Below are 14,027 nucleotides of genomic sequence, written 5' to 3'. Positions count from 1 at the left end.
CTCCCAGTCCCCTGCCAGGGATCTGGGGAACATCAGGGTTATCTAGTGGGGGGGGGATGGGCTGGCTCTGGAGAACATATGTTCAAGCAGAGAGAGCCCACCCCCGTTATGTCGCCGTCGCAGGGGAGAGCAATGACAACCTCTAGGTGTATGGCCAAAGCTTCCCCTCAAAACCCCTTTAACGGGGAACCCTGGTATCGCCGCCACAAAGAGGAGGGGGCGTGGGTCACCGCTACACGCCCACCCCCATTTAGGAAAGATAGACTAAAGGATTCCGCCCAAGGCCTGATACCACCAAAGTTGTGACGTTTTGCTACGGGAAAGGCAAACCTGCCAATGCAGGAGAATTCCTTTCCTGCCCTTCAATAGCACCCTTGACGTAGCAGCACCCGCGTACCTATGGAGAAAAGGTTAACATGCAAAAGAAGTCTTAACTGAGGGTGGGTAGGGTGGGAGAAGCTCTGGAGCCAACTGACAATTCCCAGGTAGGATCCTCCCCCTATTGTGTGGGCAGGTGGTCCCTCCCCCTACCTGGCCTGATCACCTTGTCAACGCCTCCCCAGGCGGGATTGGGCAACTGGCTGTGGTTAGCAGAGACCTCCAGGTATCCCACCTGGGGAAGGCGAAGCCAAGCCTGTGTTAATGGTGCAGCGTAGGGTCCAGGGGGCTGCGTGTGACCACTCAAAGGGCGCCCCCCATTTAATGTGGGGAGTGGTCATTCTGTGCAATAATTCCCTATCCTTGTAACTAAATTAGCAGTGCCATGGGGAAGGAGCCACAGAATGGATTCTCCTCACATAATAATTGCTTCCTTCGAACATTACAGACTGGCACAAGGAGCTACCATGCTGTAGAAGTTAGCACACCATTAGAGGCAACGTTGGAAGTGGTCTATGGTTGGACAGAGAGTCTTTTTCAAAAGCAGAGTTTGCACATGTCCCCTTGCACAAAACAAGACCATATAAGATAACATCTATTTTTCTTCTCAAAGCAAGGAAGAACAGCAGTCGAGCATTATCAAAGCCCCCCTGGAATGGCGTTGAATGGAAGGAATTACCTTTCAAGCCTAATTTCTCCTTCCACCTAAAAGAGCTTTTAGATTGCAATGGAGGCAGTGCCTTCTTAAAGGACAACATGTAATTAAGATGTACAGCCAAATGTGCATCTGAATATAAGCGTCGTTTATCTGTACCACATTGCTTTTAATGGAATATGCACTTGGATGCACAACCAAATGTTACCTTTTCATCTGGAGAGACATCTTTCAGGAATTTAATTTAACAATGCAAGTTTTAATTGCAATATCCATATTTTGTTATCATGGAGTTGCAGGGGGCAGGACTGGTAAATGCATTTCCATTTTAATTTTCCATGAGAAAGAGTAATGAATGAAAAAACTGAACCCTGGCTGTGGTCCACTGGCCTTTTTGGCTAAGCTATATGACCAGCTGGCTCCTTTCAATCTCTGTTAAAAATGATCTCTTTTTCACATGATGCAGAGAAGTGACAAATGTTTGAGCATATTATTAATCTGTTTGTCAGTAGTAAAACACAGATGCCTTCAGTGGAGAAGGGCAAAGGATCTCAGCTGGGTTTAAAGCACAAAAAGTTAGAGAACTCACAAACTGGTTGAAGGATAAAACTGGTGATGAAATTAAAGTTGATCTACACAAGTATTTCTGAGTTGGAAAGGTCAGATTATGAAGGTTAGGATGTAGTAAATTGAGATCTGGCCCCATGAGGATGGGTTCACATCCAGTTCACTGTGCAAAGCTGAAGAGGCAAGTCACTTTGTGTTGATCACTTACCTCAGATTGATTGTCTGAATTATCTTGTGTTGCACCCAAGATATAGCCTGAAGGCACATGAAGCCACCATCTTGCTGAGGCTTAGGCTACACATGCGCTGTTTAAGAGCTCCAGGATCACGTGACCTGTAGTTTCCCCCTCTCAGAGCTACAGTTCCCAGCACTGATCAAAGTACAGCTCCCAAGATTCTTAGGCAGCCTTATCAAACTTGGGGCTGGTCACTGCCTAGATAGGTGACCACCAGGGAGACACATGGTAGGCTGCCTTGGGATTCATCACATAATAAAGCTGGGGTACAAATATGTATTTTAAAAGTTGCTTATTTTATCAATCCATTTAACACATTTTAAGCCCACTGTACTGCAAAAGGCAGTACTAGCACAGGTTACAAGAAAATACATACATGCACACATATATATCTGATAACTGAACTTATTGACTAATCAATCAGCAAACGTATTAACTTGTAACATTTTGTTGAGTATATTCATAATCTGATAGCACAGGCTATTTCTGCTGTGGCTGAAAAGAAATACTTAATACTTGATTATTTTAATGCTTAGTCAAAGAGATGATTGAACACATTTCCTTTCCTTTCATTGCAGTTATTGAATTCATTCTCGCAAGATCCTGATGCCAACTGCAAGTATGGACTTTATTTCAGAGACGGGAAAAGGAAAGTGGATTATATCCTGGTTTACCACTACAAGAAGTCCTCCTTCAGCAGAACGCTCACCAGGCGGATCCATTTCAATGACCTGGGGCCTCGGAGCCTCAAACAGGACCAGCCGCTTCCTGGGAAAGCAGGGCAGGTTAATATGCACGACAGTGAGCCCCACATGGATTACCATGAAGATGACAAGAGAGTCCGCAGAGAAGAGTACGAAAACAACCTTATGCAGGCCGGTCTTGAGTTGGAAAGAGATGAAGACGTAATTATTCTCTTCATTCTTTTTAAAAATTAGCTGGGCTATGTATTTGCCAAGACTGGTAGGTGAGGCACTGGAAGGTTCCTGAGGTCCAGAAACCATATTATGTAACTTAGAGCTGGTCCAGCTATGACCTTGCTATGTATGTTCAACAGGAGGGGTCCTGAGGGGAAGGGCAGCGCCACACACCTGGCCTTGAGTCAGCTGTGTAGCTGTGCTTACTGGGAGAGGGGAGAGGCAGCAGTGAGGTCAGTGTGGTGAAGCTATGGTGGTGGGAGAACCCATCATGGCTCTGCCATTCTGCTCACACTTCGAGTCCAACAACATCCAGAGTGCCACAGGTGCTCCATCCATGCTATAGGTGTAGAAAGCCAGATTTCCAGAGCCGTACCTTATTGAGCAGTGGGCCTTGGGCATATTCCGATGACAGGTGTACAAGTATGTGGAGTGGGGAACAAAAGAGATACAGCTTTCCCTTCTCCTACTGAGACACCTTTGGGAGGACATACAGTGGTGCCTCGCAAGACGAAATTAATTCGTTCCACGAGTTTTTTCATCTAGCGAATTTTTCGTCTTGCGAAGCACGAAATCCCATAGGAATGCATTGAAATTCAATTAATGCGTTCCTATGGTCAAAAAAAGTCCAAACAAAGCCCAAAGCCAAATTTGGTACAACAAGAGTTTATTAAGTGCTCTTTAAAGTCACACATACTGTAAAGAGCATTTCAAAAACTGAAGGAACAATAAATTCAAAAATTGAAGGAACAATAAAAATCATAAAAATTCAGAAAAAAACCACACAAGCTTCCAGATTCTTGCAAACCCCTCCTCAACTGTTCCCCCAGCCACCCACCACACAGAAATTCAAACCCAGAATTATTATTTTTTTAAAAAAACATGGCCCAATGGTCACAGAAAATCATAAAAATGCAGAGAAAAACCACACAAGCTTCCAGATTCTTGCAAACCCCTCCTCAACACCAAGTCCTTGAATTCCAAACACCCCAACCCAAAATCCAAAAACCCCCCAAAAAGTTTTAAAAGTTTAACTTACCAAATGGCTGCAAAAGAAGTTTTGGAAAAGCTTCAAAAATCACCAAAGTCTTCAAAAACCTCAAAAAAGGCTACCATACCGCGTGCTATGAGTTGCTCCTCGAAGTCAAGTCGCAACTGCACCTCTTCAAGCAATGCACCTTGGGTTTTAACGGTTTTATGAAAAAGGAAACAAACTTGCAAGACGTTTTAGTCTTGTGAAGCAAGCCCATAGGGAAATTCGTCTTGCGAAGCAGCTCAAAAACCGCAAAACCCTTTCGTCTAGCGAGTTTTTCGTCTTGCGAGGCATTCGTCTTGCGGGGCACCACTGTAATAGAATTTCCTACTACTGGGGCTGGGGTTGGGGTATCACTTTTCAGTGCTCCCGCATGATAAAAAGAAAAATCTCTGCAAATAGAAACAATCAAGTCCAGCCTTTCCCACGCAGTGCTACTTTTAATTCGTAAGATTGGGTTTGTGTGTGTCCCCCCCTAAAAAAGTGTTTAGAAATGTCACCCATAGTGGGGCTATGGCATATATGCCACATTTATTCTGAGGTGGTGTGTCTGTGTGTATAAATGCAAGCAGACTTTGCTCTATTGTATTAAATACTGCTGATAATACATGCACTGGGAAAGCGAACTATTCTTATCGGCAAAATGAAAATTCCCTTTTATTTCTTATTATGCAGATTCCCCCCACCCCAGCTGTATTAAGGACTGTATTCTAGTGATAAAAATGTGAATATTTCCAGGGCTCAAACTAGACAGGCTAAAAATACTAAACCTCATCCTGACAAAAGAACTGTTAGTATAGGATTATTTGCAATCCTGTTCTTACTTACCTGGGAGTAAGACCAGCACACACTCCTGTTTACTCTGCACCCAGCGTGTTCCCACTGCTGTTTTGGGAAATGGTATAGACATGTCACAAAATGCTGCATTTTGAAGTGCTTTCCTCCAAGCCACCTAATTTCTGAATTGAGAAAAAGAACGATCTGGCTTTGTTTTAAACTGGTAATGTGTTGACAGGCCGAGTCTCATTGCACTCAGTGGGGCTTGCTTTTGAATAGACATGCAAAAGATTGCACAGAGTAAACTTTAAAGGTCTATATCCATGCCTCTAGGGGAAGGTGCTTTAGCCAGAGAAAAGGTCTACACAAACAGTGGATATGGCTATGAGCTTTAAAACATTACAGCTGTATGATAATAAGAACGTATGTTTCACCTTACATATGAACAGAATAGCGTCAGGAATTTGTATGGTAGAGGAGACAGATAGGTGGAAGATATCGTTTCAGTTATGGGGCATGGTTCCAAGGCAAAGAGAGTTTCCCACGGAAGTATAGTTTGACCTTGTCAGCACTATCTCCCACAAGGACGTGTCCCTTTCTGCTAGTGGCCTCTTAGAAGGGTAGTCGTGCAAGGGTGAAGATGAGCAACAGAGAAGCAAAATAAATTTAACAAGAAACTTATTTACTGAAGTAAAGAGAAAGGCCTGTGGTTTTGTACAAAGATCCCAGTGCTTTCTAATCCCAGCAGAGTCCTTTGTAGACACCCACACTTCTGTAAGCGGATCTCTGCAGATCTGGGAATATTCTTACTTAATCTTGCCAGGTCTGCTCCTTTCCCTCAGGACCCCAGCTGTACTTTGAGAACTGTAGACCTTGCCCTCCAGTAGATTTTTTTCTAACCTTACATAAACCTTTTTCATTTAATCAGAACAAGGGTCCATTCACATGGGTACATACAGGGGTGTGTATTAGCAGAAAGTCTAAAGTGTTGCAAAATGTTTGTGTGATTCGTTCACCACACTTTCCAACTCACATCTCATAACCCAAATTTGCCACACTACTGGTGGCTGTGGGAACTCAGTATATATTGGTAAAGTTGTCCATCCTTTCACATAGGCCCTATGCCTTTGCATTACAGGCAGAAGTCCCAACAGATGCAATGACAGGGAAAGCTGGATCTGCTGTCTTTTGTTCAGCATTTGATGACCACTTCAGCACGTTTTAAACTCTGCACCATTTTCCTCAGCCCATATACCAAGGTTTAATAATGTGACCTAGCCAAAAAACCCTAGAATGAATATGATGAACCCCATTAAATTAACTTTCTAGCATGCCAATGATTTAACCCTCATATATAGGAACCTGAGTAGAGTTTTATACACCAGTGCTCAAAAACCCCATTTTCATAGGATTATTACAATGCCTTTATTAGATCTAGAAAATATTAGTTATAATTAAAAATATTTTTTCTTTTAAAAGTGTTTTAAGAAACTGATGATGACAGCAGATCCAGAGCAAGTCTTTTGTTCCCATCTGAAGAACTGACCAAAAAAAACCCATTTAAATTAACAGACAGACCCAAAGCAACTTAGAATCAAGTCTCAAATTCCGAAAAGTTTGGAACATGACAATCACCCCACTTCCACATCAATCTGGTGCCTTTGTCATAGGGCAGAGAGGGAGAGAGGGCTCTGAATAAATCTCCCCCACCCCACCAACAAGTGCTATAAAAAGAATTCTGACATTAAAATGTCCTGCAGTATTACCTTTGCACAGATAAGGATGCGCAGAATGGGGTGGGGTAGGGTGGGATTATGTGCTGTTTTAGTTTCACAGATCACATACATGCAAAAAGGCATTTGCTCACAGAAATAGTTCCACTGGACTTAAAACTGAAGCCTGAAGCAAGAAAAATTGCATTTAGAATTTCATGCTCAAGCTTTCTTCCACATAAGGTCTGAAGGAGTATTTAAAAGATCCACATATTTCTCTGTCTAACGGCTATAGGAATTCCAACTCTCCGTCAAAAAGAAGTATTGATACTGCTATTTTAACCTCCATTTGTTCAAGGGAACCTTTTAGCAAAAGTTCCAAATTAAATGCTGGGCTCCAAGATGCAATTACACTGTGATTAAAGAGGAGTGGTACAGTATAGCTCCTTTCACCTGCTTAGCCAAAGCAAAGTGTTCTATTAAAAGAGTGCCTATCTCAAATAATAATTGTGGCATGAGTGAACTAATGCCAGCATGATTAACAGAGAGAATCCCAGACATACTAATTTCAAAGGCAGAGGCTCAATTTCAATTGGCTGCTGAAGTCAGTTTCCTTCAGACTCCACGTTAAAGGTTGCCAGAGTCAACATGGAACCAGAACTCTTTTGTGTACAATAGTTCATAGAACAGAAAATCCGAGCAGTTCATATTTTCTCTCTCATTTTCATGCTGTATTAAAGGTACAGGAATATTATCATTAATTGAGTCCAACACATCAGCTGAAGAGGAAAGTGGAATATGCATTTGTGTGTGCATTTACAGGACTGAGGAGCTGTGTTTGAACTTCAGTGCCTGAATCTATACCAGGGCAGAGGAACCATTTTCCCCATGAGAACTGCATTCCTTCACAGGCAACCGTCTGAGGGGCTGGAGGCACAAGTGGGTGGGGCAATGGATTTGACACTTCCCTTTGTTCAGTAAGCTGAATGCAAAAGGACACCCACACATCTCTCCAAACTTTGTCCAGACAAGCAAGAAGCATTATTGTTGTTCAGGGACACATTCCCACCAGGCAAAAGAGCTTGAGGAAAGTCTGAAGCAAGGCCAGTGAGGGAGTGTGACCTAGTGACAGTTCCAAGGACCAGGATAGAGAAGCTTGGAAGGCTGCTTTCAGCCCCTGGGCCTGAGGTTGATAACCCCTCTTTAGATTGTGAAAACAGCAAACAATCAACTTTCTCTTCAAATCTATCTGAGAACAAGTGGTAGGAGCTAGGGCAGTTTAGTGATATCCTGTACTCAATCCTCCTGATCTTCCACACTGTGGACTACTTCTACAAATGTGCTTGTACTGCTTTGTACATATGAACAGGACAATCCAGCCCACCTAACTCCCCTTACACTAGGCTGGCAGGGAGGTGGAATGGAATGAGTGGAGGTGTCTCTCCATCCATCTCCCCAGCTAAGCTGCCAACAGCCTGGAAGCATCAGTTGGGAAACGCCAACCTCCCTCTTCTGCCTGCCAGGCAAGTGGGAGTGCCATGGGCAGGATGCGCACCAGCAGAAGGACCCATAACCAGTCTCAGGGTCATTGAGTAACAGCATATGGTCCAATTTAAGCCTGATTACTATGTCACCTGCAAGCAATCTTACTGCCTCTTTTGACCCTGGCAGTGGAGCACTGCCAGGATAGTGGGCAGGTTTGGATTGTACCCTAAGGCAGTGTTTCCCAAACGTTTTTGGGCAACGGCACACCTGTTTACCCGAAAAAAATCTCGCGGCACACCACCATTAAAGCCCCGCCCCGTGACGTCAGCGCGCAGCGTCACGCCGGGAGGGACGCACAAGAGTGGAAGTTTTTTCCCTCCCCCTTGCCGGGGTGGGAGGAGGCAGCAGAGCGAGGGACTGAGGGACGGCGGCAGCTGAGGCGGCGGCGGCGGCTGCTGTGGTGGTGGCGGCGATAGCGGGCGGAGGAGGGGGCGGCGGCGGGGCTTGAGGAGCCGTCGCCGGGAGTTGCTGCTGCTGCTGCTGCTGCCCGGACATGCCGGCCTCCTCCTCCTCCGCTGTCTCGCGCTCCTCCCTTTTGCGCGCGCTGCCCCGCCGCTCGGCACCACCACCGCGGAGCCGCCCCCGGCTCGACGCGGATCCTCGCCGCCGCCGCCTCTCGCCGCCCGACTCGCCCGCCTCCCTCCCACGGCACACCAGCCGATGTCTCACGGCACAGAAGTGTGCCGCGGAACACCGGTTGGGAAACACTGCCCTAAGGCACTATTTTTGGTCATTAGTCTTGCACTTTTTTGTTTCAAGTTACACATCTAAAATACAATAAAATTGAAGCAATTCTTCCTAACATTTTACAATAATTTCTTTGATATTGGCAAGTAATTGTATAGGTTAATATCAACATTATGCTTTTCATTTCCAAAAATCAATAGCTAGTTCTGTAAAAAAACAAACACAAAAAACAAACAGATTTAACTCCATGAATTTAGCAGTTACCTTAGACATTAGTTTAGACATACCAGATTTTAGAGAGCCATTCTTTTTTCGAGAGTGAAACAGGTTTAGGCTGCCATGAATAAACTTGTAATTAGTGACTGACGTACCATCTACCAAACACAAGGCAGAAAAATGGTTAGTTGAATCTAAAGTGACAACAACTTATCATTCAATGGTGTGTTTTACTGTTTGAAGTCAAATATGTCTGGATTGATGGACATTTTCACCCACGTATAGAAAGTTGGTGAAGGTTGAATGACATTTTCAGTATTTAAATTAATCAGACTTTAAGAGTCATATGTCTAATTTAAATGTTGGAGATGCCATTCAACCATGGCCAATTCAGTTACACAGTATAAGGTCTTTTAATATTACTTAGTCAAGTTAACAAACCCCAGTGTTCCAGTTACTGTACATCCAAATCATCAAGTTATGGTTTGCCCTTGATTTGAATGGAATTTCCAGTTTTGGTTTGGATGCCATGAACAAGCCATAGTTTGCCAGTTTGGATGCAACAGCAAACTATGGCTTGAACTAAATTAGAAAAAACTAAGTGAACTGGAGCATGGAGGAGTAAGGAGCAGGGGAGAGAGCATTCAGTCTGTAATCTGGTATTATGTGTTAAACAACCCACAAAGTTAGCAGCACATTCTAATAAAATTTGTTTCCATCAAAACTTAATCCTGTGTCCCCCCTCCCCCACCAGTGCCCATAAGTTGATGGGGAAAGAAATGGCATTTGAAAATGATCAGAGGGGAGATAAAATCTCAGTAATGAATGACGTTTAGGGGTCTTTTTTGCACTTACCTTACTTTTAAGTGGCTGAGGGATGCTTGTGAGTGTCACTTAGCTTCTACAAATCATCTCACCAGTGGTCTGCACTCTGCAGCCTTCCCAAGTGCCCACAGTTAACCAAAACCCAGGAGAAGACTTCATAAGGTTACATCTCCACGGGGCTTTTTCATTCCAGGAAGTGTGGGCAGCTAGGAATGCTGCAGGGTGTGTGCTGGGTTGGTGAGTGGCGGAGCTCAAACACCATCCTTGGCCACCTTGCAATGGAAGAGGTAAGCTCAAAACCCCACAGCCAAAAAATAAATAATGAAACCACTTTTGAAGAGGAATAAATTGGGAGGAGGTGCTGAACCTTCCACTGAAAATAAATGAGGCCAATAATGATATAGGCAGACTAAATAAATTTTATAGATACAGTCTGTATATACATACAGTCTATATCAAACAAATCTGAAGATGATATTAAAGGTTTGTTTGATACACCATTAGTCTGTGTAATCCCAGAGTATAACTATGATACATGTCTTGATATTGTTGTGCAGTTATGCTGAAAGAGGCACATTAACATGTTCCTGGACAGACGGTATTCTTCACTTTAGTTTATCATTTTTACCAAATACAGTGTTTACAGTAATAGTAGTATTTCTAGGCAGAAGAATTCCATGCATTCTGACTGGCAGCAGAATTCTATGCATGTCTACTCTGGAGTAGGTCACACTGACTTTGAGGGAACTTTACTCCCAGCCAAGTGGGTATATTCTCCAGAGGTATGGGACTCCAGCTCCCATCAGCGCCAGCTAGCCTTGTGGAGTAGTCAGAGATGATGTAAATTGTTGTTCAACAACATCTGGAGGGCCACAGGATTGCAACCTAAGCTTGTGATTCTATACCCATTTACTTGAGAGTAAGTCCTGCTATGCTCAATGGGGCTTACTTCTGAGTAGACACATATGGTGATTGTGCTGCAGCTGCACATATCCACATATAATATCAACAATAAGCAAGTGTTTGAAGATGAGAGAGAGATCAGTTCTAGAAATAGGGCAAAATGGAGGCTTGCAGTCATTTGATTGGCTGTCATTGAGAGTTCCCTGAAGCCTTACTGCTGACTTTAATATTGGTTAAAAGTAAAAGCTTGTTTCAAGGAAGGCATATATTAAGTTGATTAAATTCTGCTCTGTGAAGTAAGCTAATACATGTTTTTGAAGCTTTGCCATATTGGAGATTGGCAGCTATTTATGTCCCTTGAGTAATGTATTTCTAGTAAGCAGGTGCACAGGGCGGCAGGATGAAAACAGGCTTTTGTGCCTGTGCAAACTAGTACAGCAGCAACAGCGGTGGAACAAAAGGCTGAGAGGAGATGCTCTTCGCCTCTGAGCTGGTGTTCACAAACTGGTTGTAGATTACTTACTAGACTGGAAACAATTTTAAAACTAGAATTCAAATCTGTAGTATTGCCTGATCCAACAGCTACTTAATGCAAGCAAAACTAACATTGCAGAGGAGCAGACTTTTAAACACCCAGATTTATGCTAGGCAATCAATCAGACATTAAAGTGATCATCCTATAGACAAGACCAGGAATAGATGGCACTATAAAGAGAAAACACATTTCTGTTTATCAGCTATTCAGTGAATTGGACTGCTGTGAAGTAAATGAGTAATGAATTTTAATCCAGTGTTTCTAGTGCATTGCCACTTTCCATTTCAATCTTTACCTGGTAGATATAGCAAGGATTTCTTCTTCCTTTTTTTAGTGGGACTCTTGAGTCTGCAACAAGTGGGGAAGAAACAGAAACTTAGTAGAAAATGCTTTTCTTGGTAGATACAGTGATGCAGGAAATGTGTTCATTGATAATTCTTTGCTTGGGAACACTGGATAGAACAAAGTACCTGTAGTTTAAATGTATATGCTACCTTACTAGCCCCTTAAATATATATAATTATTCTAAAATAAAATTCAATAAAACCTAAACTTTAGATTTTATTTTTTTTTAAGAATCATTGTAAACCTCAGATTTCTAGAGAAAGGATTGAAATTCCTCTTACATAAAACTGATAAAAGTAGGGGGAGGAACTCTGTATACACCCATTCTTCGAATTGCTTTTTGTACAGAGCTGTCCTTTGAAGTTTTCTGCAATGTTCTTGACATTGTTTGTCAATTATGTGGACTAACTTTCATGGAAGCTTCTGTTGTTTATTTGCTGATGAGACAAATACGTTGGTCACGCCAGGAAACGTAATATATGTGCAGATTCAAATATTGCTATTTAAAAACAGGTATCATTGTGCCTTCCTCTTGAGACTAATTACATTCAGAGATTGCCAGCAGCAGACTTTGAATCAAGCACTGCTGCCTTAAACATGTCAGTTGCACTGATGTGATCTGCTTTGCGCAGCAGGCAGCACTTGGCACTGTCGTTGAGCCTTTCAGCATCTACACTTGCTACAGAAGGAACTGTGCTGGGTGCAGAACAAGCCTTTAAAAAGAGAAAATGTGAAATAATGGTTAGTCTTGGCTCAACAGTTGTTCTAAAGATTCATCCCAACCCCTGTGTTGGTTCTTGTCCAAAGGCAATAGGAACATTGGGAGCCTTATACTGAGCCTTATTCTGATTCAGACCATCAGTCTGTCCAGCACTGTGTTGACTACACTGACTGACAGCAGCTCCCTGGGAGATGCCAGGAATTGAACCTGTGAGCTTCTGCATTCAACCAGGTGCTCTACAACTTTCCCCAAGATACAAAAGAGCTTCCCAAAAATCACTTAGCTGAAGTGTTTCCTCTCTTGGCCGCTATAGTTTTAGAACCCTTCCGCCCTTGTAAAGAAAACTTTAGCCACTGTGGAAAGTGAACCGATTCCACTTCCTTTACAAAATGTCTTTATTGTTTAATCTTAAATCTGGGCTGTTTAATATCAGTGCTATGCTCACAAACTATTTTTATGGGATATTGACTTATCCTTTAAATGATTGTTCACTTGTTTATGTCTTACGTGAATCAGAGTTATCTCTCTCGCATCCTTTGTTTTCTGTGAAATGTAGTCATTAGTTTCATCCACATATCAAATAAACTAGCTTTTGGAAAATAGCTCGGGGGGGGGGGATCTTCCAGGCCTGTGTGAAATTGAGCAGATTTGTGTTTCAGGTTATTTGATAAAAAGTTTTCCCTTTCTCTCCCTCCAAATGTTTTTAGACAAAAATACATGGGCTTGGATTTGTGAAAATACATGCACCTTGGAATGTTTTGTGCCGGGAAGCAGAATTTATGAAACTGAAGATGCCCACAAAAAAGGTTAGTTTAAATATTATTTTATACTAGGAAACATAAAAGTTATTTATGGTTTAGTGTTTTTTTAAAAAATACAAGAAGTGGAGAAATTAGCTTTCTACTTAATATAATTTGCTATACAATTTATAATGTACTGCACAGTGACATAAAAATGTGTGGTTTGAGATGCACGTGGGGAAATTTCTACCATTTTGCAGTTTGCTTATTAACATTTATATCCATTTTCCCATGAATCGCACCCAAGCAGCTTGCCCAGGTTTGCATTTCATATGGCTGCACCTTAGTCTATTGCTAACATCCACCCATTCTAGAGCTGACCTCCCACACTCAGTCAAGAGACTGCTTATTATGTTTTCCTTGACTGCCTCACAACACTAATGAGGCCACCACAGCCTTTTACGGGCAGACTGATAACCAAGTACAGTATGCCAGGTACCATGGCATGTCCAAACAACCTCAGGACCAACAAGGGAATATTCTCTTCATCAAGGAACAGCACTCTGCACATACTTGTGGCATTTTGTTTAAGAAAAGAAAAGAAACAAACAAAAAAAACCCTTCTCCCAAGATAAGAAACAGTCTGCATGATCAGGTAAACCAAAATAGGGTTAGGTGGCAACCCTAACATGAACAACGCACATCTGCTCTGCAAACCTAAAATGGTTGCGTATCCTTTTAGATGCCATTGCTTCTCCTCTTGTAGGGTAGCCTTGCTGACATAGAGAAATTGTTCTCTGTTAGACATAACTGCATGGATCCCAACAGGAGTGAAGTTCTAAATATCCTCTGAGGGGAAGCCTTGTAGCCAAGTCACAAGGTGAATGACATTTCTTCGCCATCAGTGCTAGAGGTCTTGCTGCAGCAGTGTAATTGAATCCCATGTCTTCTTGTCTATGACAAGAAGCCTTGCTCCCTATGCTGTGGGACATTGCAGCTGCAATGCTTGGGTGATAGAAAAGACCCAGGGAAAGAGTTCCTTTCTCTGTGTGTGATTTGCCACCGCTCTGATGTGAAAGTGCAAATACAAATAAGGTGGGTTCTGTGTCCTTCACTCCAGCGCTGCCTGTCACCACCAGCAACATCACAACAAGTTTGTGGTTCCGTATATAGATTTATGCATGTGAAGAGTCCCATGTCTGTGCCCAACATTTGGCGAGCATGAAAGGATTGGTT

General features: G+C 42.7%; 1 protein-coding gene across 6 annotated transcripts in view; it reads left to right on the top strand.

Annotated features, from left to right (window-relative positions):
- ANO1 (anoctamin 1) overlaps positions 1-14,027 on the top strand; it is a 159,890-nt gene that overhangs the window by 74,671 nt on the left and 71,192 nt on the right. For all 6 annotated transcript variants that reach the window (XM_081163996.1, XM_081164000.1, XM_081163997.1 and 3 more), the window contains exons 3-4: positions 2,414-2,740; positions 12,759-12,857. In XM_081163996.1, coding sequence (XP_081020122.1) covers positions 2,414-2,740; positions 12,759-12,857 — 426 coding nt within the window. The remainder of the gene's footprint in view (positions 1-2,413; positions 2,741-12,758; positions 12,858-14,027) is intronic.

This window comes from Podarcis bocagei (genome assembly GCF_964188305.1).
Source record: "Podarcis bocagei genome assembly, chromosome: 1".
In the NCBI taxonomy this organism is placed as follows: domain Eukaryota; kingdom Metazoa; phylum Chordata; class Lepidosauria; order Squamata; family Lacertidae; genus Podarcis; species Podarcis bocagei.
This window is presented reverse-complemented; position numbering and strand designations above follow the sequence as displayed.